Source organism: Cupressus sempervirens, chromosome 2, assembly GCF_028749045.1.
Source record: "Cupressus sempervirens isolate cs-2001-9-10 chromosome 2, ASM2874904v1, whole genome shotgun sequence".
NCBI classification, from domain to species: domain Eukaryota; kingdom Viridiplantae; phylum Streptophyta; class Pinopsida; order Cupressales; family Cupressaceae; genus Cupressus; species Cupressus sempervirens.
In genome coordinates, this window is record NC_143119.1 from 307,920,406 (window position 1) to 307,947,313 (window position 26,908).

The window sequence follows — 26,908 nt, forward strand, 5'->3', positions numbered from 1 at the left end:
ATTTATGATTTTTTGCTCGTTGCACTCTGAATTAAATTTGTTAACTCATGACTTTGAAGGCCATGGAACATAATTTTCTCTGTATAAAGCCTTTTTACCATCTCTTTGATTCTGAAGTCAAAGGAATTCTGCCCTTTAAAGGTGGTTGTGGTGGACACTGAGCTTTTGTCCTATGTTGCTTATTTTCTGGCCAAAGAAAAATAAATTGATCTATGATCTGATTTTAAATCCCAGAGCAGCTCACTGATGGAAATTCTTCCATTTTTCCACACAATATGTGAGCAATTAGCATAATGCAAACACATGCTCCATTGTAGGTATTACAAGTTAAATTACCCATCTTTGCCTATCTAAACAAACCATTTCAAATGATGAAGTAGAAAACACCACATAATAAAAATAAGTGATTCCTCCCCAATATGATTGTAACCCTCCCCTTGTTACCTTTTTTTTCTGTGAGCCAAATAAGATTGCAATCTGTCTTACAACAAGGAATGCTAGCTTGTTCACTGGCAGTCGTAAGATTGAACTCACCCACTAGGAGGACATCACCTCGCTGAGAATATGCTACAATATCTTTTTGTAATGCTGCAAAGGGGTCTTTTGTAGTATAGTCCACTATTTTTTGCAAAACAACTTGGTGCAGTTATAATGAGACCACAGTTTTGTGAGAATTTGAACCATATAAAGTTTTTATTTGAGTCTTCTTTTTCAAACTGAATGAAATGCCCCTTTTATCTCACTAAAACCATTATACTTGTGTTATTTGCCATTCCCCACTGCATTATTCAACATCACCGTTATCAAATAACTATTAAGCAAAGGAGTCTGACACTCTTCATGCTCATGCATCTCCATGAGACTAATGTCTGTGCTTTTTGCAGTAGGCACTATAACCCAGGTCCTTTCCTCCAAGTGTATATAATGGTAAAATAATGAATGTGTCATTAAACAAAAATCATGAATGATCTATATATACAAGATACAAGAGAATGCTTCTATAATGAACATGTGAGAGGAAATAGAAACATTCTTGTATAGTGAAAAAGAAAGTTTCCATAACGAATATAAGGAGTTTATGGAAACATTACAAAAAGAGTAAACATTAGAAAAATATGGAAGAGAGTAACTAGAAATTATCTAATATCGTAATGCCCTCCCTTAATGGTCAATCTATCTTCAAAAAACAAAAATTGCATGCCCTCAAAAAGTGTAAAAGGCAGCCTCAAGTTGAACAGAGAGGTTTGCATGTTCTGTAATGTTGGCTTGTGGTTGAGATCCACCCTTCTTCCGCCGATCAAAAGCAATGTGAGTCCTGCAATCTCAAAGTACATGACCAAATTTGTGGCAGTAGTTGCATTGAATGCTTTTCTTCTTGGAGCTTTCCTGAGATGAAGCTGATGAATGAGATGGGCCTTTATCCTTGTGAAAAGATTGGGCTGAAAACGCTTGTTCAGAGGAGTACAAAGGAGCACTGCTACCTAAGTATTGTTTCCAACGATCCTGCTGCAAAAGTTTGGTGCACATATTTGAGAACTTCAGGTCAACATTAGTTGCAGTAATGTTGAGCGTCTCAATAAAATGCTCATAAGAGGTGGTAGGCGTTTTAGAGTAATGACCACCATGTCCTCCATTGTACGGCAACTGGTCTCAAGCTGATCCTTAATGTTCTTAATCTTCAAAAGATGGTCTTGTAAGGACATATGCTCATCCATAATCATGGAGAATAGCTGATTCTTCAGAAAGAAGGCTCTTCTTTTGTTTGATGTCTCATGAAGATCCTTCAGTAGTTTCTAGATCTCTGCAGTTGTCTTGCTAAACGACACTTGAGGCAGCTGATGATCAGTAAGTGAAAGCTTAATAAGCATAACTGTTTTACATTTGCGCTCATCAAACTTCTCTTGAATAGCATCTATTGTGGTAGTATGAGTCTTAGTACCTAGAACAAGCGCCTCAAGGCGACGGTTGTCGAAGATTGTCATCATTCTCTGCTTCTAGATGCTGTAGTTCTTTCCATTGAAATGTTGACTGCCTTCCATCGTAAGATTGGCGAGAGATGCCATTGCACATTTTTCAATAAAAAAGTGTAATTTGAGATGACATGAACTTCGAGGTAGATTGATGGAAGACCTAGGAAATTTGAAGAGATACTTGGATAAGAGCTCAAAAAACCCAAATAGAATCTGCTGTCAGATTTTGATTCTGTTGGCTCGAAAATTGAGGCACATAGAACGATGCACCCATAAAAAGTGAGACTAACCTAGTTGAGATCTGCAAAAACCCACCAAGAAATGCAAAATTTTTGTTAATCTGCCACAGGAATCGAGGGTTTTAAAAAAAAACTTAGTCTGATTAAAAAAGTTGAAAAAATTTGCACACTTTTTGGATAGAGAGTGGATTTGAAAAAAAAACAGATTTTAATCTATGCACTAAGAACATTGCAAAAAATTAAAATTTGGACGCCGAATCCTGAGTTGGGTTTAGAGGAAAAAAGATGCAAATTTTGAACACACTTGAGCAAATATTTAAAAAAATTTGATCTAATAATTTTAAAAAGAAATTAAAATTTTCCGAAGAGGCCAAGAATTTGCTTTGGTACCATATTATGGTAAATCTATGTTGTTGTGGTTGTAGTTGTATTAAACAAAGGAGATGAAAGTTCCTTACATAGATTTACAAAGTTGATGTTTCTAAAAGAAACCATCGTGAACTAAAGACTGAAAAAGAAACTACCTAATAAACTAAAGACTAACTAAGATGACCATTAAAGAGACAAAAGCACGATTTTTTTTAAAGAGAAAAATCAAAAAAATCAAACACGATTTTTGAGGTGAAAAATCAATAAAAAACTAGCATTATTTTTGAGAAGAAAAATCAATCAAAACTAGACAATACGAAACTTAATTTTGTAGGAAAAATAGTAAAACCCACCAGATAATTTTGGAGGAAAAAATTATAAACCTGTAAAGAAATCCCATGCAACTTTGCGAATTACATAATCAAAATTTTTTAAAGGAAAAATTATAGAAACCCATAAGAAATTTTTTAAAGGAAAAATTTATGAAAACCCATCAGAACTTTTTAAGGGAAAAAATTATGAAAACCACCAGAATTGTTAAGGACAACAAAACAGGAGATTTTGCATGGTAAACCAGCACATGCAAGCAACATGCAAGCCTAAAAATCAGAGACTTTTGCTGCAACCAAGAAATCATGGGATCAAAACCCTTAACCAAGCTTGCAATTTCCAGCAAAAATCCTTGAAGACTAACCGCAAAAGTTTCATAAAATACCTCTAATGATTTTTTTCTTCTAAAAAACGAAAATCAAATTTCTGGAAAAAAATCCAGACCAAAAGAGGCTCAAATTTTTCTTAAAAAATCCGCCAAATTTTATGAAATCCCATTGACTTGGTTTGATACCATGTTATGGTAAAATAATGAATATGTTATTAAACGAAGATCATGAATGATCTATATATACAAGATACAAGAGAATGCTTCTATAACGAACAAGAGAGAGGAAATAGAAATATTCTTGTAGAGTGAAAAAGGAAGTTTCCATAACGAACAAAAAAAGAGTGATCATTAGAAAAAGATAGAAGAGAGAGTAAATAAAAACTATCTAATATCGTAATAGGGTAGCCTCTACGTTTCCAACTAATTAAATTTAAGGAAGCCTAGGTTGAATTTGGTTGCAATTTGTTTCAGCACTGGAGACTCAGAGTTGACTTTTCATCCATAATTGACCACATTGACCTTGTTACATTGCTTCCTACTAAAGAATTTGCTGGCACTTTCTGCTTGCTTGCTACTTTATCTTAGTATGAGGATCAATGAAGGCAATAATGGCTTTGCCTTTGTACAGTCATGCTATTTTGCCCTCATCTCTTGCTGATCTAATCTTTTTCCCCTTCCTTCTTTCATCTTTCTGCCTAACAACTAAATCTTCACCTAGGAAGAAATGAGAACCACTTGAGCTGCTTCTTGCTTAAAAGATTATCATGCTACTTAAGGATGTAGATGGTTAGTTATTATTTGATATCTGTGCTGAAAGTATAGTTTTACACTAGTCAAAAACTCCTATTTATATTGCTTTTTGTCCAAAGGTTGAGCCCTACCCTCAAATTGTTTGTATTTTTTGTGTCTTATTGTCCTTGTCTATGAAGCAGTTCTTTCATTTCTGTAAGCAGATTTTAAGTGACTTGGAGTCATATATTTTATTGTGGTTTGAAAGACAAAGTAAGCTATGTTCACCTTAAAAAATATTCAATTTTTTTAAAAAGGAAACATTGACCGTGTTGGTTGTATTTGTTTTTACAGGAGTGCATCTGATTTGGAACCAATACAGCCTTTATTGAACAAGTGCATAAACTTTTTGGATAATTCTCTTTCTGATTTTAGCAATTCAAGACCACGGATTCAATATGAACGAGAGTCAGTGTGGTTGGGTCTGAAATCATTGTATGTGTGCTCTGAAGATAATCTAATTCAAGGAAGTCAATTTATTGTTATCTAGTAAATATCTGTGTTAGTATAATTCTGACTTCATACATTTCTTGGTTAATATTTGCATCTGCTGAAAGAATTGGTTTCCTTGAATCGTCGGCATTTGAAGAGGCCATTTTAGAACGCTACCCCATTTTTCTCAGTGTAGTTCTTAATCATGTTAGTGACGATAGCACAAAAGACTTTTCACATGCAGTTGATTGTCTCAAGCTGTTATTTGAAGTTCTAGGTATGGCCAATTAATATTGTCATTTAGACACATTATTTATCTGCTGTATTATGAAACCGTTTGGCTATTTTTGTTCCAGAAGGTACTGACAATAAGAATCTTCTTCTCTAAGGATGCAAGCTCTGGCTGAAAACAACATTTTCACCTTCTGTCATGCGCAACACTCTTTTAGGTCAGTGCTTCCACACACGGATTGAAAAACATCATAAAGCAATTTTTGACCTCTTTCAGCCATTTCTACAGGTAATTTTTTTCCAAATTTGTCTGTAATTGGTAACATTAGTTGTCTTTTATATGAATGTACTTCTTGTTTAAATTTCTGGTTTAATTTAATATCGATGAATATAAAAAATTAGTATGAGTCTGTGGGTGCACATTGTCTCATTGCACGACTGATGAATCTCTCAATATATTTCCATCAGTCACTTGAAGCTTTGCAAGATGGAGAGTTTGAAAGACAGCGCAGGCATTTTTTATATTTTCTTCTTCATCAAGTTAGTCACAGCAGTAATTTTAGTCATCTAATGAAGAAAAAAGCTTGTCAGGTCAGTCCAGTTGTTTCTTAAGTTCATTCTGCTTCTTGATTGCAACAGAAGTAATAATTTGTTTTTGTATATTATTAGCATGGTTATGTGGTTGAACATAGTTTGTTTGTTTCTTATGTATTTACATGATTATGGCTGTCGTGACTTAATATCTCTTTACTCCTTATTGATGCCAGATTTTTTTTTCAGGTAGCCATTTCTATCATCGGACGCGGCTACAGATTGGATCCTCCATGTCCACCTTTTGAGTGTGCACATATGTGGTATATCTAAAATTTCTAGATAATTTTGATTCTATTTTCACCATTTTATTAAATATTTAGATTTGGTTTATCATAATCTTGTAAGCTTCCACAGCTTGCTTTCTAAAAAGTTACATCTATAAAATGTATTGGTTCTTAATGGGGCTTCTCAATTTCAAGGTGTCCTTAAGATTGAGAATAAATAAAGATCTCTTAAAACATTTGACCTTTCCTGAATTATTTTTTATTTGTTGTTGTTTATGAATACAGTAGGAGCTATATTTGCTGATAAATGTTAAAGAACATTGCAGTGAGTTAATATGGATAAATGAATAATAACTGCATTTTAATGCTATATTAATGAATGCAATTACTTGTTCTCAAATTATTAACAAATGAGTTTCTTTTATGGGCAATAAATGCATCAGGGAGAATTAATAAAATATACTAAAGGACCACAGTAAATTCAAAGTGACTGATTAAGATGGGTTTACACCACTATAATCCATTTTCAATCATAGCTCGGATGATGACAAGGGAAAGGGTCAAATAGGTGATTTGATAATTTTTTTAATCATAAGCTTTGTTGGATAGGATTGCAGGGAGATAATACTTTGAAAAAGGATTTAACAACTTTATAGGTGAAGTAACATAGTTAAAATACACATTGTGCAAGGTGTTGCTATAAATAGGAAGCAAAATGAAAGGGAAAATGGAGGCATTTTGGTTACAATGCAAGACTACCAGCTGTGCTAGGTGACATCTATGTATTCATTGTGTTAATTGTAGTTGCAACTGCAAAACCTTTAGGGTGGTTTTGTATTGGAGTGCTGGTTTCATCATTTCATGAACTGACAGCACATGTCTAGAATTTTTTGTAATTCTTGAGAACCTTTTGAATATCCTATGGTGTACCTGTTCATTTCTGCATAATAACAGATAAGGAGGTGATTTATCTTACCTTTATTGGAGTTCTCTCTCAAAATTTGGGTTGTTCATGGTAAAATCCTCATTTGTTCTTTTGCAATGGTTCATTGCTTTCATTTGCATATGAGTTCATACTCAAATGCATTTCATATTTTTTTCATTTTGGATCTGCATGTTGATGGCTTGATGACTGGTATATGACATAACCTTATCCAAATTTTGAATGAGATTGGTTTTAGAGAAACTTATTTCCTTTGGTGGAAGTTCCCATGAGTGATTTGGTTGGTAATGCCTTCTGTCAGTTCAATTGGGAAAGTTTTGTTGCCTTTGCAAAGAGAGATTGAGTCTTGTAGTTGGAAGAGAGATCCTTGAAGACTAGCAAGAGACTCAACATTTCTTGATGAGGGTTTCTCAACCTAGAAGCTAATGTTGATGCTTATGTCAACGGAGATTGTGAATGTTAACATGGTGGCTCTCAGGGTGTTGTGCTTATTGGAGCACTTCAAGAGCAAGGGGAAAGCCTACACTCAATAGAAGAAGATGAGTAATAACATGGTTTGTCAAGTACGTCAAGGATACCTTAGTTTTAGACAGCTGAAAAGATTGAGGTTTTACCATTCAAAGGGAAAGGAGATGCAGTGAAGTTTGATTATTATTTGCATGAATGGAGGCACACTTTAGTATGCATTGTCCTACTTAGGAATAAAAGATTTCCTTTTCTAGATTGAGAATGGCAAAAACATGTTTTAACTTGTTTGAAAATCATTGATCTCGAATGGCTTTTAGAAAACAAGCTCCTGTTATTTATTGGGTTCAATTTAGGAAACTGATTAAGAAATCCTTTTACCTTAGAGAAGAAAAATGTGTGGGCCAAATTTTTTTGAAATAGAGAGGACAAAATGTGCAGGAGTACACAAGTGAGTTTTGAAGAAGGGTCATCCTAATGGATAAAGGTGTGTAAGATGAGGAAGTGTTGATGAAATACATTCAAGGCCCTTACAGCCATCTTTAGAGGCCTATTTTACTCTTAGTCAATGGATATTATTGATGAAGCATGTGTACGTGCACACTGCCTTGAGTGTAACAAGCTAAATCCTTAGCAAGATTAAATTCTAGCTAACATGCTGAAACAAAGATACACGATCCCATATTTAAATGCAAAATTGTAACTATATTTTTCTTTTTAATTAAAACAATTGCATTAGTGCTGAATAATAAAATTAATCAAGAAATGACAGAGACAAATCTCTTCCTCAGATTTTTCATTTGTACATGCTGGCACTTGCTTGGGCCTCGACACTTATCTTGCTTGGGCCTCGACACTTATTGCTTCATGTGTGTTGATTGTTTTGTGTTGTGTATGTGTTCTTGCTTGTTTTTTTGCGTCTTTTCATTCTTTTCTTCTCTTTGGTATTGGTGAGTGCTGTCTTTTCAAAGCTTTTATGCCAACTATGGCTCAGTACGCAGAGGATCCAACTTGGGTTTAATCTTGAATGGATGCGATTAATGTGGAGAAATCATTTTAGCAGTGAGCAAATATTGTTGCTTGGAGCTGGGAAGGAGATGCATGCTGCTGACACGTGGTGAACTTATGTATGAATTTATTGGCTTTTATGCCATTGTGGGACCCAAATACTTTGCTTCTTGCTGCTCGATCCATCTCTTTCTCTTGCATCCCACTCGAACTAAACTTTAGGGCTGCTCCTAGGGCTGTGGCAGATATTATCTGCAATGAGGAAATGTAGAAACAATGACATACTCCAAAACTTCCCAAGCATTCACCATGATAATCACAATGAAGAAGAGGTAATTTTGGTAGCATTATGGCAACAATTTCAACAAGTCTCTCTTTTATAAATAATAAGGCCTTGTCTTTTATAGTTGTTCAAATACAATTAAGGGCCATGATTGATCAAGATCAAGGGTCAAGGTTATGCTGACAAAGCCATAGGATAAATACTAGCTACAAGCATCAAATGCTTGCCAATTACAATGAAGCGCCACTTTGTTGGCCAATGAGAAAATTATAATGCCTTTATGGACCAATCAAAAAATAGGTTAGGTAATGACATTACGCGGACTGCTCATGTACGCTTGGAATGATTTGATTTAATGAGCTTGGATTCATGCAACTGGAGCCTTCTAATTGGTTGAAGATGAATAGGCGCCATCTCATCATGCGTCTCAATGTTATTAAGCCTTGGATTGATGGTGATGGCAAAGATTCCCAAATTGCTTCATCTTCACAAATATTTGCTCGATCATTTGAAGTTCCTTGTACCTGAAATTTTGATTCCTTGGCCTTGTTCTTGATTTTGCATCTCAACCTGCCCAAGTTCAAGGTTGTGCTTCGGGAGGTTGGAATCCAATCTCTCCAAGTACAACTTTTGCAAGTCATCTCATGTCTTGGCTTTCCAAAATGTGTCAACTTTCCATCTAAAATTTCCTAAATTTTCCACTCCTTTTCATGCTTTTCTCCCTTAATCATTTCCCCTAAAGGCTTTAAAACTATATGTTTTCATGCTCAAATTTTTGCTTGTGGTTGCATGTTGTTCATGTTGACTTTACACCAAAAGTTGTTTCCATTGTCTTATCAATTTGAACTCTCCATTTGCGCTATACTTCCTTGGTTCCATCTTCTCATTTTCCAACCCGACTTCCACTCTCTTTTGGAGCCGGTGATTGGATCTTAAACTTAGACCAACTTTCCTCTCATCAGCTCGGACCCAACCATCCTAGGACTTTACTAAGCGTTAATTACTCTTAGGTGGGTAAAAGATGCTCAAACTCATCCCTTTGACTTGGAGACTTCAAAAACTAGTACCAACTAAAGCAAACTAAGGCACCTACTCCTTATGCCAAAGAGGGGGATCACATTTGAAATGGGGTGATGTTGTGAAAAGGTCACAACAAGATTAAGTGACTTTATAGAGGAAGTGTAACATGGAACTGAAGGCATATTGTGCAGTTGGATTGAAGAAAAATGAAGTTTTTAAGGCTATGATGCAAAATTGTTGGTTTTACATATTGGCTGTTTCATCATGTGGTTAGGACTGTCCATAACAACCTAGAATGCTTTTAATTTTCCTTTGTATTCAACTTTTGTGTCTTTTTTATTTTTTTATTTGTATTTTGTGCTATTTTTTTGAAGGTTTCTTCTTTTTCATTAAAAAAAATATAGAATGTTTTATATTTAAGTAAATTAAATTGTTATATGTTTGATAATATAAATAGAAACTGTTCTATGATGTATTTTAAATTTAAAATAATACATATTAATAAAGTTATTGTTTACAAATGTCAAAACCATACATATTTTCTTTTGATTGGCAAATTTTCCATAAGGGAGTTGTATTTCGTATAGAAATAGATAAAATGAAAGGATCAAATTAATGCTCTATAAACAAGGGTGCAGTAGTGAAGTACATTGCTCCTATCGTATTATTGTTGCCAGATTACATGTAGTTAGAAACAACTTTGTGAGAATGCATTGAGCCAAAAATGGTCGGGCCTAGTTTTGTTCAATCCTTAAGAATTTTCTCTTTTGTCGAGGACCTTAAAATCATTTGATACTTGGTTTTGATAGTTGTCTTTTTCCAACATTTGTTGACACTAGGATTGATGAAGCAAAAAATCTACCTCCAGTGAGTGATTTTAGGAGCTTTTCCAAAGGTAGTGTCTATCGTATCTGAGTTGGAAGGGTATGATTTCCTTGTGTGATTTTGGGGGAGTTTATTGTAAAGTGTTGAGGCTCATTCCCTATTTTGATCAAGTGGGCTTACAACTTGAATGTAAACTACTATTTTCATAGATGGCCATCTTTTGACATTGAGATGCAAAGTGATCTATGGAGAAGCATTTTATGTGACTGAAAGTTACTTTTTTATAATCAACTAGTTGCATCAAACAACGATCTCCCAACTTCATTGAAATCTTTTTAGAGAGACCTTGGGATAGGTTCATTCCTACGCATAAAAACTATATAATCCTAATAAATGGAAGGGAAGATATGGTAAATGCACCAAAAAACCAGAGGAGAATGTCACAATTTGCAGATCAAAGGAGAAATATGAGGGTTCCATATAGAGGAAGTCACCCAAGGGCTGTTCTCTAGCAACATAACCTTGTTTACAAGAGACTCAAGCTCAAGAATGAAAAATTCCTTGACCTAGGGTAATATGCAAATCTTATCCTCCATAAAATCTTTCCAGTTTACCAAAATGCAAGCATGCAACTCACCTAATTTTAGACAGCTTACTTAATTTAGAAATTAAGGCATTGATTTGTAAAAATCCTCCTAGTTAGCCAAACTATTCAGACAAATTTTTGGCATTGTGGCAAAGTGATTAACCAAAACAACAAAATCTTGTTGATTAGGGAAGCCCAAACCCATTTAGAGATTTACTTTGGAGATTAGAGCATGGTGACATGTTTGTCTGTCTCTGCACAGTCCCCTTGACACCAAAGCATAAACATTGCCTATTTTGACTTCACAGACTAGTGATTACTTGTTGCATATAATGTGTCAAAGGGTTGTCGCAAGGTCTAACACTGCTCAGGGCCTCTTTTGTAGGTTGTCTTCCAATATAGTGAGGAGCATATGCTGCACATTTGGCAGCCTTAGCACCAAACCTATCAATGCCATGAGTGAGAGGCGGGATCAGAGGCAACCAACATTTGCTGTTAATGTAGAGGGAGGAGTTGTGGGAGGATGGTGAAGTATTGCAGAATTCTTAATAATTAATGAATAACTGTTGATTATTTAATCTTTATTATTGTTAAATATTAATTTCTTTCCATTAAATTGTTATTAAAAAATTAAATGTAAATAATCCTTTACAAATGTTAACATTTAAATTATTAAAATGTCATATTTTAAACAACTGACTTGTACTTAAAAATAAATTTAACAAATATATAATTTTAAATACTTAATATTATTTTAAGAGATATATATATATATATATATTGATCGATAATGGGCCGAAGCCTAGATTAATTGTTATTATTATTTGTTGTAATTAATTATTTTTATGTGTTAAACTCAAGTAGATTTGAACCTAAAACCTCCCACATGAGAGGCCCACAAGTTACCGTTGTGTTGTAGAATCTTGCCTTTAAAATTGAAATATTTAAGTGTTTAAACTTATTAATATTGAGTCTTTACCATGCTTCTTATGTTTTATTTTTTATAAATGTGTCATTTTTTTATAATGATTTCAAATCAATTAATTAATGTTAAACTATTTTGATAATTTTGTGGATATATTATTAAAAAATTCTGAATTCTTTTGGTATTTATTTTTTCCTCACCGAACATTATATGAATTTGTTGTTGCCGAAGATGATTTTGAATTTGGAGGCATGTTATGTAAATTCTTTATACTGTCGCCTGAAAAATAAAATTGTGGTTTGTTGTTACCTTGGGGTGAGTAATTCTATAATAGATTCAAGTTTTATGCACAGATATCTCATTTGATTCGTCTGCACTTTCTTTGCAACCATTGGAGATTTTACTGTTCTTTGGCTGGACTTACATCCAATCCTTTGAATGCAATATCAGACTTGGGTGTTTTTGTAATTTTATTACTTCTCTTTTGTATATTGTGATATCATTTGATAATTTCCTCCCTCTGTACTGTATTCTAGTTGTGGCACTATGCTACAAACATGTCTTTTAAAAAATGAATTGGGGGATAATGATATTCTCTATATTTGGTTATAATAAATTATTTGTTTCATCACTGTGGTCTTCTCTCTTGTACTCGTTGAATGTTTTTATTATTTAGCGAAGATATTATAGACAAGGCATGAGTTTTAAATCATGTCTAGAATAATTATTGTGAGACTTAACTGTTGTTTTCAGCATGAGATTATTGATTAATATTTTCTTTTTTTGTGGTCTGGTTAACAAAACCTTTCCCAGATTTCTGAGCTCTAGATTATTAAAATCTGGAGCATATATGCTTTAGCAATAATATTTTATGGTGTCTATTTGTATATGTTATACTTGACCTCTGTTATTATCATTTAACAGGGGCCCATCTGTAATCCGTTCTGTGACCGACTCATCACTTTACTCATCTTTCCGTCAGCCCGCATTTGATCTCATTCAGACAATTATTGTTGCTGATGCAGCAGCTCTGGTCTCCTTGTGGGCAAGGAAGTATAATCAAAATATCTCTTTTGCGAAAACCTCTTGTGAGATTGATGGAGATGATGATGAGCCACAGCCATTTAATGGAGTAGAAGAAGCTGATGTTGATTGCTGGGCAGATTTCAATATGGTAGGAAGGTTAACAGCACGTGGTTGTGAAGAATGGATTTGTATTCCACTTTTATGGGTGGATGTTTTATCTGGAATTTCACCATCAGTTTTACCTTTATCCTTTTCAAAATCTGTAATGTGGGCTTTGGCAAGATTTTCTGTGATTGAACCTGAAATTGACAGCTCATCAGCGATGTCAGTGTCACAGTGGGTATCCATGTATTTTGAGAAAATTGGTACTCCTTTCATGTGGGAAAACCCCAAAGGCTGTGATGATGGTGCAGATGGTAAGGGATCGATTAATTCAGTGAAAGCCGCTCTCCAATTTGTGGATCTAATTAGGCTAATGAGAAGGTAAAATGTTATATTTGCTAATGCCAACTTTTTATCATTTTGTCTGTCATCCATGTCATGGTATGCTAGTTTTGATGTTAAACATGATATTTCATTAACTATTTAAGAGAAATTCAATAGATTGGAAATTGGGGTCAGAGAATAGTATTTTCTTTTATATGGATGTGCCTTATGATAGTCAATTTGAGCAGAGGACTAATTTTAGCTATGTTATTGGTGTAGAATTACAACTTTTTTGTTATTGTTTCAATTTTTGCATTTTCTGAATTTTGCATGTCCAGGTGTGGCTCAAATTATGCAAGTAAAATTGAAGGAAGTGAACTTTACAAGCAATGGACGTGGGAACCAAGGATGAGTGAGACTGTGTGTCTGTTGTTAGTGGATCCCGATGATGTAAGAACTGTTTGTGGTCATTTGAATTAGCCTTTACAAACATGAAATTGGAACTTACCATCGGATGGTGCTTTGTTGAATCATGTGTAAGCTGAGTTTGATATCCAATGTCTTGCAGCTCTTTTATTGGATTAATGTTGTGTTCTGTGTGTAGTCTTTGAGACAGGCTGGAAAAGTTATTTTGGAGCATGTTTCAAATGCTCGGGGCCTTGCCAGTGGACTGCAATTCCTTTGCTCAAGCCAGTCTTCTTTATCTTCAATGCTTTTGGGTTTATGCTATGCAATAAAAATGGTTTGTTTCTAATTCCTTTTAGAAAGTTTCAAGTTTAATTTTGAAAAATTGTCAAGTTGCAGTTTTCTGTTCAAGATCAAACCAAAATCTGGTATGAAACAAGAATAATAAGTGATGATAAGTTGTGCTAGTCATTATTTTAAGCTCAATCAATGGGAAGATGCATGAAAACCCTTTTCAGGAAGCTTCTGCAATTGTAGGAGCTTGTCAGCTTGTTATGAAAATCTTTTGTCTCCTTCTAAATGTGAAGGAAATATATTATAAATATTCAACTTATTGGATTAATATATGGTAGGCTTTTTGTTTTTTGAATGCAAGAGCTTTGGGCTTAAGTTACTATGATTTTTGTGAGTTTTTGGAATTCAAATGGGACTAATGATAGTTTGTAAATTTGGACTGCATTGGCAGAACCAAATTTGACTTGGACTTGATGACATGCCAGAAACTCATCAACTTAAATTCCTTAAAATAAATAAAATTTAGTGTATAACACAACTATAAAATATATCAAATGAGCTTGCAAAACATTGGGATAGTGTAGTCTATCAGATTTGAATACTAATAGAGTTTAAATTTTGCTTCATCATGAGAGTAGAATGGCAATGAACAATCAATAAATTATAAAATATGATAAGCATTACGTATTTTTAATGATTGTCATGGAAAATTATCATTATAAATTGTATATTCATGGGAATTACATCAATTTACAATTTTGTCATCAAAATTGGGGTAAGGGTGTGTTGGCACCCCATTTGGCATTTTTGCTCAAATCTCTGTCTTTTTATTTTCTCTGCTCCCCAAATGCCCTTGTCCTTACAAGATTCTAGAATTTTGTTTGTAACAACTCTTTACTACAAAAATTGTCTTTTTTGTTCTATTTGTTGGAGGTTCAGATTTTTTCTTATTGGCATGCTTTTCATTGAAATCTTGATCTCTTGATCTTTTAGACTAAATTACCTTTCAGTTTCAGATTTGTGATCATACCTTACTTTAGTACGCCTTTCTCGGTATCTATCATCTGCAACACTTTTCAATATTTCATCTCAATGGGAGTAGGAGTTTGCATCGAGGGTTTCATGTACAGGAACTTTGGACTTATCATTTTTTTCGATCGGTAATGTATTTAATTATATTAGTAATAAAAGCTGACACATATGATAATCTAAGTCTTTCTGCAACTGAAACTGAAATCTGCATGTACCACTTAGCTATATACCCTGAAGTTCCACATGTCTAAAACAGTTTACAAGTGACTATGTATATCATTAATGGTATATCCTGAAAGCATAAAAGTCCATGTACAAGTTGGAATTGGCATCCAACAAAATTCCATGGACAAAATGGACTCGATCTCCTTCAAGCTGGTATCTATTCACATCTATAACAAAATTTATAGATTAAAACATCAGAAAACCCCAGGCCCACATATTAAAGAAAACCTGCTATCTCCTCACCTTGGCCAGGCCTTCTCTTCTCCCTCCTGGGCTTGGAAAGATCTGCCCGCATCTCGCTTCTGTGATCTCCTCCATGGCGTAGGCATGGTTCATGCCACCTTTCTTGCAATACGTTTCCCCATAGCTTGCTTTCAAGCTTTCTCTGCCTGTTGTGCTTCCTTCCATACAATCTCCTTCAACAGAAGCCAACCTACCTTAGCTCGTTCAATCTGTAGTTCCTTGCACATGGTCATACTCTGCTCGGTCATACTCTGCTCAGGGAAGGTTTAGGATGCTTCACCCTCTCCAATCACCTGTCTCCATCCATTATTTTCAACAAAAAATCCCAAACCAAACTCCGCACATGCAATAATCTGAACCATTCTGCCCATCCATTTTGGTTTTACCAAAGCCCTCATTATCCATATTGTTTCTTCCCTTGTACCAATCATTATAGCCCGCACCATCACTGATGGAATATTCACGTTACCCTATGACGGTGATCACTCTCCATGAATTCATTGCCCAGTAACTCCTCTAGAGTCTGGATTAACCTCATGTAATTGTATCGCAAAATTCCCTTCATTCTGTGGTGGGAAATTTTGCCGTAGAAAGGGCACCGGATGTGCATAATCTTAAGCGAGAAATTCACTTTCATGGTTTCTAGGGGACACCAAATACCCCCGTCGTTCAAACCCACAGATAAGAAATTTGATTATTTCCAGCAGAAACAATCTTAACTATTTCCACACAAATCTAGAGGCTTTGAAAGAAATCCGTGCTTCATATCCTTCATGATAGCCTTGGAACTCTCACATGAGTGCAATTGACGCCACCTTCCCCCAAAGCCTGCCAACTTGCACTGCTGTCATCATTACACAACTAGAGCTCTGGGAGAGCTTTGAGTCCCTGCCTTCTGGAAGGGGTAGAAGGTAGGTGCATGTGCATTTAACTTTATTGAGATCATTGAAATCTAGAATCTGATTTTAAATGTCGAAACACATCTTCAAAGCACTAATTAATCACATCAAATGGATTGAAAAAAATAGAGCTACAAAGTAAACTTTAAAGACTATTATTGAACTTTAAAAATAATAATTTAACAGTTGCTTTGAATATTTATTTCTTAAACATGTGTATGCCTTAAATGATTTTTAAAAGGCCTTAAACATTAGCAGTAAAAATATTTTAAGTAAATATATAATTTTTTGTAAATTATTAATTAATGTGATAATTATTTGAGATTTCTTAAATAAAACAAGCATTTTGAAATAATGGACAATATGATTTAGTGTGATAAAAGTTCTAAATAAAACATACATGCTTTTTTAATGATGGAAAATATTAATTGATGTGAACATCGCTCAAGAATAAAATTTGAAATGTAAACAAAGAAAAATTATTTCCCAACAATGTAAAATCTTCCTGATATTTCTAACACAATTGTCCATAAGAGCTGTCGTCAGTTAAATGTGAATTTGGAATACCCATAGCCTGCCGTTCATTTGCTACAGACAGATGGCCCTCTGATTTTTAGTCGGCTAAAGAAATCTGGAAATCAATGCCCTCGTCTGGTGAAAGAAAATCCTTCCTAGAGAGCAATCTTCACTCAAAAACAGTGGTTAATGGAGAACAACTGGCGAGAGTTCTAACTGCGGTACACCCAATTGTAGTCCATTACCCCTCAAATCCACATGCACTGTAGGGCAGAAGAATCGGTGATGAATGACACAGAATTGAAGCTGTACCCGAAACGAGAACACCCACACTGTCGAGAAATCATAGATGTTGAAATTCAAGAGCAGTGAATTGGTATAAATACCATGACTAAATATTACATAGAACAGTGTATAAATTAAACAGGAAGACTAGATATTGAATTATGAAGAGCGAAATACCAACAGGAGAGAATCAGTTCCATTCAATGTTAACTTCAGGGCTTTCCACGAACATTACATTCCCTATCAGCTGATGGGTTTCAAAACTCAGTTTGTAAGCTATAGATGAAACAGGGGAGTAATGGGCAGACTACACCAACTTTTCTGACTTGAATAATGTCTTCATTTGCGCAGAGGGTTTCAACGCTTTTATTGCCTGCACAGATCCATCAGCCAGGGAATCCATGTGAACGGTCCTGTAAGACTTCTACAGGCATGGAGGCTAGAATATGCCTGTGTATGGAAATTCCCATGTCAAAATTTCTTGTTTGTAGATGTAATCTGAGAGTTTATGGAGGTAACAGGATTTTTGCAGATGTAATCTTAAGGGCATGGACAAAAACTCAGTGGCATGGATAGACAGTTTTTTGGCATTGACCATAAACGGGCAAACTTTTTTGCCATAACTTCAGCTCCCCAGATCAATGGTTTCTGATGTGAGTAATAGCAGATAATTTATAGCATCAGGAAAATTCTATTGTCATTGTTAAATTCGCTTGTATTTTATATGGATCACGAAAACAAAAAGAATGATCAGTTCAGGAATGTGTGAGAAAGAACTACAACATCTAAATTTGCTCCTTGATGAATTATCGCCAGAGAAATCTCAAACAATTGCTGGTGGAAAATTTGAAGCTTTTAATGGGTCTGCATAAATTCTGGTTCAATAGCTCCATTGCAGATGCATGTGCAAGTGCAGCTGATGAAAAACAGAAATGATTGGTTTCATTTTGGGAAAGAAACTTCAAGAGAAGTCAATGGTGAAGAAGCTTCAAGAGAAGTGAATGGTGAAGTTTCTGGAAGAGTCTAGAATTATTTTTTTGTATTTTTTGAATGGAAAAAACAATGAAAACCCTAGTTAAATTCGAACCAGCCAATAAGAAAAAAGAAATTATAGTTAGAAAAATATTTTAAAAATAAAACATTTCCAAACTTTAGATTATGACATCGCAGGAGGAAAAAAACAAATTGAAAAGGGGCCACTGAAAACATTAATTCCCTGCCTTATCAAGGCATAGACTAATTAGGTGTGTTCAGCAGGCTGAAAAATCATGCGAACATTAATGGACCCTAAATATATACCATTTGAAATTACAAAATAATCATTGGCACCTACAACTTAGTGTATATAAACATAAGGAAATTTTGAAGTACTTATACCCCCAATTCAAGGAATTGCCATCCAAACTGCGAAATTCATCCATGATCTCCTCTTGTCCCATATCTTTCAATTTGATTGCTACATTAGACATAATATCTGCTTCCATATTCTTTTTCCGCTTCACATCAGAAATTCTGAAGTCCTCAAAATCACCTTATAAGGATCTTATAATCTTGCCATACATATTTAAATACCAAACTTGCGATTCTCCCTTTAAAATAGCCATTATTGTAATCAAAGACTCCCATTCCAGATGTAGTTTTTTCATATCAAGCTTCCTCACCTTTTGCACTGCTAAGAGTGTTGCCTGCATCTCTGCTTCATTATTAGTTCTTCCACCAACCTCTTGGCCCTGATTGTCAAGGCATCACCTTTACTATCTCTCACAATCTGAAATATTCCAAATGGATATTTGCTCTGTTGCTACTATTTGTTTAATTATATAAATTATATTTTCTTGTAGATTTTTCCTTGATCTTATAGAGCTAGACAAAAGTTGCAGAAGAACGTTGCTTCTTTTTGTATTTTTTCAGAATATAGGTATTACAATGAATAAATAACAGTAACTGATAAAATAGAAGTGATAGAAATCATATGCAGCAATACATACTATTCTAGAAATGATTCTAAAACCGTACCAACAGAGTCTGATTTATTTAAGAATAGTACCAATACAGATGTACTTCAAACAAGGTTGACACTAGCTGAAGCTTGGAACCAGCTACAGCCAAACAAGTTAAAATGATAGAGCCCAAGCTGCTGCAATAAAACAACTCCAGTCTGCTGCAAATAAACACTCTAGAATTCCTCCTGCGAGCTGCTATAAGGAAAAACCATGCTGAACCAAAGTGGCCGCCTTCCCAATAAATCCACTGCCTGCAAAGTGTGACTGCAATACTAGAAATTGATCCTCTGCCGTGATCAAATTGTATGCATAAGAACCTTCAAATATGATCTTGTTGAGGGCTACGTCCCAATAAATTTGCTCTCAACACTAGGGTTTGCGTCCTAGGTGAGGAATGCTCTTCTAGAGTAATGACGTCCAAAATAGGTTTACAAAATGATAGGGATACTCATCTTTAGGGAGCCTTCTCCTTATATCCCCTCTCCAAGGCAATTCGAACCCTAAAAGAACCCCTAAAGTTGATTTCATTTGAACTTTATAATATAACATTATTTTCCCAATAAAGGCGTCCAAATAGAAGGAAATCATTACTTTATTAATGACAAATAGCTCCAAGTATCAAATAAGTCTCGACAAGTGATAATCAAATACTAGAGATTGAGCTCTTTTCAACGAGCTATCACACATGGGCAAATCAATCCAAATGGAGCTAGAAAACTCCTTATTACTCCAAAATGGCTAAACATTTAGCCTTATTTAAATTATTAAAATGTTAACTCAGGGGAATATATAAATATATTAAAATATTTCCCGAGTAGCCAAGAAACAACCGAAACACCTCCAAAACATGAAACTGAGTTTGTCACCTGCCTATGACTGATGCCGGACAACCTGGGCCAATTGACAGTCACACCCTCAAATTTAGGGATACTCCTAAAAAATAGGGAGCACACTGAAATCTCCTAAAATTGAGACTAGGGGGTGATCTCATAGATCCTCAACTTTGGAAACGTCACCACCTCCTAAAAGGTAGGAATCTCCTCTTACAATTAAGGAATTGCCTCCTAAAATCAACGAATTGCTATTAATTGATCTACTATTACTTGTAATACCAAATCTCGACGCTGAAAACCGTGACTGAGTCCTTGATCACAACTGCCAGCCTACAAGACTTCATAATAGGCTAACTCTCATGTCATTGCTAGATAGAGCTAAAGAGGGGACATGACACAATCACCACTTGCCCCAGGTTACCTTTTGAGGCCTTGCCAAAGTTTACCTTTACCCAATCATTCTCCGGGCGAGTCCAACAATTTGGCACAATCTCAAGTGAAGGATGATCCCTCCTAAGCCCCTGAATGGGTCTAAACTTGCACAATAGCCAACACAACTGAAGATCCGTATCAACCTGGAAAAAGAAACCTTTGATAAATTTATGTGTGAGGCTGAATCACTTACTAACTCTGATATTGCCCTTTCTATTCGCACAAGGAATCTAGAATCTGCCTCTGATATGGACAAGCACCCTAAATGCTGCTTAAACCTGATTTGAATTTAGGTGCTGGCCACATACATCCCCATTCACACAGAGTGTTTGATAATGCACACTCAAAACTCAACCTACACGTCGTCATATTCCCACACTCTTCAGTGAACTCACATTGCAAAAAAAAATGATCCAAAGTCTCTTCGGTTGCGTTACATAAAATACATTTAAATGGTCCTGCAAAACCAATCTTTATTATTCTATCCCCGGTTGAAACTCTAACCCTCCAAGCAAGCCATGTGAAGGCACCTGCTTTTGGCAAAACATCCTTGTTCCAACAAATACTTGGCCAGTTGTCTAGATTCTCCCCCCATTCTATGATGTTATAGTCCAGTTCAATAGAATTTTCACCAGTTTTTGTTCTACACCAAATTGCCTCATGACCATCACTACTCATAACCAGCAGACGTGAATAAAAATCTGGTGTAATTGTTGTTTCTGCACTACATAAACCTGAAGGTCTTCAACACTTTCCCATTTCCAAGCATGCCTGAGTTATCTTTCTGCTCTACTACAAGTCGTTCACCATAGTACCCCACTGCAACTAGTAGCTCTCATCAATTCTGCAAAATCTGCATTTTCAGCAATAACCTCCTTTCCATCCCACGAATCAGCCCAAATCTTTACCTGTCTGCCATCCCCAATTTGCAAAGAAACATGATTTATAATAACTGGTCTGCACTCAATCAAGAAATTCCATAATCTCTATCCTCTTGGGGGTCATGATTATAAGGATACGATATTTATCCCTAGAATCTAAATATTTTTCTCTCAGAATACAGACTCATTTGTATTCAGAATCCGAACCAGTTTTGCACCCACTGCCTCTTAACCCAACACCTTTAGTATCTTTTGGTTTGCATACATGCTCCCAGCCTAACAACGGAATTTCGTCATAGTCCTGCTTCCCATTGCACAGGAATCTCCTCGTTTTCTGTTCTACCACCTTAACCTTGGTGGGATTCTATGGAAAGCCGTTGAGAATAGTGGCATAGTAGAAATCACAACATCAGTATCCTAGCTCCCAGTGTTAGTTATTTATTCTTCCAACCCTTGAGCTTGCTGAAACAATTATGAATTAAGCTGTTCCATAATGCATATTTATTCGAATCCAAATAGTCCTATAGCAAGGACTTTTCCTGGCAGTGCCTAGTTGAATACCAATTTTGTTTGAAATCTCTCTCGTTGTATTAAAGAAATATATCTTTGATTTCCTCCAATTGGTTTCTTGTCCCAAAACTCAGTATATCTATTCAAAACCTTTCTTCATCACCCTAGCTTCCCTCAATGTAGAATTGTAATGTCAAAAGAAAATTAAGTGATCTTGACCTCGAGAACGCAATGCAATAATTTCAAAGTTTTCATTGCAAACTTGTTGTTCAAAGTATGTTTGACTTCACTACTGGTGCATGATGTATATGCCTTTTCTCATGTGATTCTTGCATGACTGCATTTGAGATATATGTATGACTATGAGTCAAATAGAATAGGCTATTAGCAAGTTGACAATATGATGTGGCAACAAGAAGTGGAGCAGTACTCTTGGTCTCAAGCTTGACTCTATGTAGAAAGGGAGTCTAGACAAGCTTACAATCAACCATGTGAAATCTAAGTAAAAGTGCATAAACATACTTGGACTAAGCAAGTGCAATCTTGAAAGAAGATTAAGTGATCTTAATATCACGAAAATAGTGCAGCAAATTCAAGCTTTTCGTTGCAATCTTGTTGTGCAAAACACATTTGACTTTTCCAATGATGGATGATGAGCTCCCTATGGTGATCAAATATAGAGAACTAGAAGGGAAATCTCCTTTCTCAAAACATAGAATTCGGATTCGAATGGCATTTTTTAGAGTTAAATGATCCATAAGGTCGCTCCATCTAAACACACTCTCAAAAATCCTCGAGGGAATTACACTCTTCACATCTATTTGTTGTATGACTTAAACATGAGCTGCAACTATGGAAATTTTTAAGAAAATCTTAGCAATGAGGGTGAAGGTCTCAATGTAAGGAACACTAGAAACATGCAAAAAACCTTTCAACATGCTTTGACCTTATCAACAATTGCGTCTGCTTCATGGTTTGGTAGATGCACTTACATTGAATCAGTTTTCGTCTTTGGGGAAGTGGAACTAAGTCCCATGCATGGTTCTCCACCAAGGAATTGCGTTGTTAATTGTTGTATCACACTCAACAATACTTGACCCTTGAGAAGTTTGTGGATTTGAAACAGAAGGTAATGTATACATGTGGGAGATTTGTATGCAATTATAGTCTTAGAGTGTCCTAGAGTCTTAGGTTTTTCAAGGCCCTTGAAGTAATAAAGAAGTTGGGATGGCGGAGGAGAGTCCTACATTGGAATAGGAATCTTGTGGAGGTGGAGATGAATTCATATGTGTGCCATGTTTCCAAGTTGCATCCTTCTTGTTCTGATCTTTAACAATTGGCTAGCTTCCACCCTGTGATGTTTGTGCCATTTTATATTAATCTAGCATCCATAAAAATAACAAAATAAATTTAAGCATAGCATGTTAAAGTAAAAAAAAAACTCGAAAGTAAAGAATAAGATTTGAATCTGAGAGGCTAAGACAGAACAAAATAAATATAAAATTTGTTACAAACATAAATCAATTTTAATAGCATCAAATAACTTGAGCAAAATAATGAATTTTCTACCCAAAGTCCAGACTCTGAAAAATAAAATTGAATTTAATACTTTCAAAACATGGTTTAAAACTTAAATCTATTATTTTGGAATTAAATTGCAATGCTTGAAGAAAATCAAAAAGGAAAAGAAGAAATTGATCTAATCCCAAAACTACAAAAATCGCTGTTCAAATTTGTTTCAGATTTATTTGAATTCACTCAAACAAACTTACAAATACTTTGTGGGGAAATGGCATGGGCAAAGTAGTTAAAAAGGACCAAAAATTACATTTTCTCAGTGTTTTCTTTCCATTTTTCCCTTTATTTTTGTTGTGTCAAATTGCAAATTGTGTCTGGCAAGTCCAAGTCACAGACTTACACATAATTGCTGAGTACTTGCAGTGAGGTTGGTAAGAAAACAGAACTACAAACTACAAAATTTTGCTATTCAAATCTGCTTTGGTTTTGTTTGAATTCACTTAAACAATTACTTTGTGGGAAAATGGCATGGCCAAACTAATTTAAAAGCACCAACTACATTTCGACAGCAATTTCTTTATGTTTTCCCCAATATTTTTGTTATGTCAAATTGCAAATTATGCCTAGCAAGTCAAAGTTGCCAACTTGTGCAGAGTGTAATGTTCCCTTCTCTGTGCTAGCAATTTGGCGCCTAGTTGGTCTATCTCTCCATCGAGATAGGCTAACGGCATGTGATTTAGGATGCTAGCCAATCACAGGAGTTTTGGTTTCAGTTGAGGAGATCTTAATGGGAAAATCTAAGGTTAAAGTCATTTCATTTTATTGAGTTGAAATATAAAGTACTTTATTGTTTAAAGCCACTTTATGGCAAAATGACTTAAGTGACTAAAAGATGAAATAGTCTTTTATCCCACCTTGCTAAGATATTTGTATCTCCCTACACTTCGAGGTTATAAAAGAAAGCCTTTGCATTGGGATATACCACGAATATATGTTGCTTTTACAAATCCTAAAGGTTGCTTAACGTGATGGGATAATTCCTAAGGACGAAAACCCCTTAAGGAAAAACAATGAAACTAGACGCAAACCTAGCATCACTTTTGCACTTCAGAATTATGATTCCAACTTGATGCATGGAAGATCTTTGAGGAGTGGGAGTTCAGTGGCAAAGAGGATACAGGTGTTGAAGACTTCTAGGAAATTAATACGTATAGGTTAGTGCTTGTATCTTATGTTGGGTTATAGGCTTTACCATTGCTAAGTAAGGAGAGTTAACGTGGGTTTTGAAGACTACAATTTGAACATAGTTGGAGAATCGGGTCACTCACAGCAGGTCATCACACAATAGAGTTGGCAGCCTTTTTTCACTTAGGAGGTCGGGTGTGTAAGGCGGATCACATATAGCTGACATATCTACAGTCTGTGATCAATTAGCAACACAAAGCAGGAGTTTACAGATCGGCAGGGTTAGCAAATAGGTTGGTGGTCACGACATTTGCTTAGCTTGATTGTAGAAGCCAAGCATTGCAGAGACTTCACTCTGAGTATCAACTATAGGTGAAGCAAAGATATGATCTTGGGCGGAGGAAGGTAGCAGTAACATTGTTCTCGCTGCCAATTACTACCTACAACACATCATATATGATTGGGAGTTCTGAAGAATCATGAGCATTGCCACTCCAGGTGCTATTTCACCCTTCTTGCACCTAATATAATTATTAGAATCCAGTCTTTCATCGGGTGATTGTGACACTGATGTATGCAAGTTTTAATATTGATGAAATGAGATTTTGGTGAGTGAATTATCCATTTTGTTAAATCCGTAACTTTGATCAACATATTGATCTGACTGTGCAGATCGCACAGACCTTAGCATTCACTTGACGCTTTATGAAAGCGTAGATTTATATTGCTCCTTTAATAGGCATGATCGGTTTCTCCCTTGGGTTTTATTTGTTTGAGTGTTAAACCTTAACTAATCCTAGTTAATATTGTTTACATGTCATTACATCCTTTAGGCACTGATTATGAGGAGGAGTTTATGGGCCGACCTAGAGAGGGTCATTTCCCTTCAAGGGACATTCCCTTTAGGTAAGGTATTTATGAAGGGTGTGGTTGTAGTCAAAGGACACACAAAGAACATAAAGTCTGCTCCTTTAAGCAAGTCTGCTCTATTTGAATACTTTTAGAAATAGAACATTTCAGAATAAATAATATATTATTGACATGTCTTTATACAAGTGAGACTTAAGGAAGATCATCTTCAACAAGCACAATAGAAGGTATAATCCAAAGTTTGATCACACAGAATTTGTAGAAGCTTTACATAGTATCGGAGCTCTGGTAGTTGAACCTAGGCTCTGCAAATTAAGCAATCAGACTTGGTATATCTAGCAACATTCTCCTATCTTCAATGGCATAAACAATCAGACCCGAGGACAAGTTTGATGCGAAAAAACACTTTGATGCTTGGAAATTCAGAATCATGATTATTCTTGAAGAAAATGATGTGAAATAGTTTGTTGATAAAGCTTCCAAGCTACCTGATATTGAACCTAATAAAACTATCTGGAGTAAAGGAAACAGGAAAGCCATGTAGATCATATTAGATGGAGTAAGAAAATGAAATAGTACCCATGCTAACGAAACATCAAACAACATTCAATATGATGAATGCGTTATTGAATGCATATGAGGTTAACAATGCAGTTAGAGTCCTCACAGTAAAAAGGCAACTAAATCATATACAAATAAAGAAGGGAGAATCGATGAATTCTTACTTCCTAAGGGTTGCTAGTCTAAGAGATGAACTTGTAAGTATATGAACCATAATTGATTACATAGAATTAACATTGATAGCAATAGATGGATTACTAGATTCATGGGAAACATTCGCACAAGGAGTAAGTGCTAGAGACAATCTTTCTGACTTCAATAGACTTAAGGGAGATTGTCTTCAGGAAGAATCCAAAAAACTTAAGAAAGGGGGAAAGTTGGAAACTGAAGATGAAGAACTTCATGTTCTCAATACAAATTCATATAAAGGTAATAAGAAGCATTTCAAAAAGAAGAAAGGTAATCAAAAGAATGACAAACCTAAGAAAGATCTATCCAAAATAAAATGCTCCAAATGCGAAAAGTTTGGACACTACAGATCTAATTGCTTTGAGAATTCTAACTAGCAAGTAAACTGTACAAACATTACTAGGAAAGAAGATAACTAGGATCCTGAGAATCGTGTATTGTATTCAGCACTATCAAATGAAGTCTCAAGCAAGGCATGGGTTATTGATAGTGGATCATCTTGACATATTACAGGATACAGAGAAGCACTAGACTCTATATCAAAAAAAGGTAATGGCGAAGTCACCATCGGTAATAATTTAGTACATTCCATCAAAGGAATTGAAAATTGCACCTTAAAACTAAAGTTGGGTAGTTCTCTTCTTCTCAAAGGAGTACTCTATGTACTAGGAATAAAAAAGAATCTAATCTCGGTTACAACACTTGAAGATGATGGACATAATGTTGCATTCATGGACGGTAAAGTAATAACCTGGGCTAAGAACTCCTCATTTAAGAAAGCAAAATTGATTGGTCAAAGAAAGGGGTACTTGTATGAATTAAATTCAGAACCTAGTCGACCTATTCAAGCTTTAATTCATGAAGCTGCTAATATGAACCAAATATGGCATAGAAGGTTAGGACATCTAAATTTCAAAACCTTATCAACTATGGAGAAGATGGTCATTGGTTTACCTAAATTGGATAAAGATCACTCAAGCATATGCAAAGGATGTGCTTTGGGTAAGAACA

The 26,908-nt window shown here is 35.2% G+C and overlaps 1 protein-coding gene across 2 annotated transcripts in view; it reads left to right on the top strand.

The window, feature by feature from the left end:
• LOC149572307 (P-loop containing nucleoside triphosphate hydrolases superfamily protein) overlaps positions 1–26,908 on the top strand; it is a 142,730-nt gene that overhangs the window by 26,159 nt on the left and 89,663 nt on the right. For both annotated transcript variants that reach the window (XM_089813518.1, XM_089813519.1), the window contains exons 5-12: positions 4,323–4,463; positions 4,586–4,737; positions 4,850–4,980; positions 5,160–5,282; positions 5,472–5,545; positions 12,489–13,073; positions 13,355–13,466; positions 13,621–13,758. In XM_089813518.1, coding sequence (XP_089669644.1) covers positions 4,323–4,463; positions 4,586–4,737; positions 4,850–4,980; positions 5,160–5,282; positions 5,472–5,545; positions 12,489–13,073; positions 13,355–13,466; positions 13,621–13,758 — 1,456 coding nt within the window. The remainder of the gene's footprint in view (positions 1–4,322; positions 4,464–4,585; positions 4,738–4,849; positions 4,981–5,159; positions 5,283–5,471; positions 5,546–12,488; positions 13,074–13,354; positions 13,467–13,620; positions 13,759–26,908) is intronic.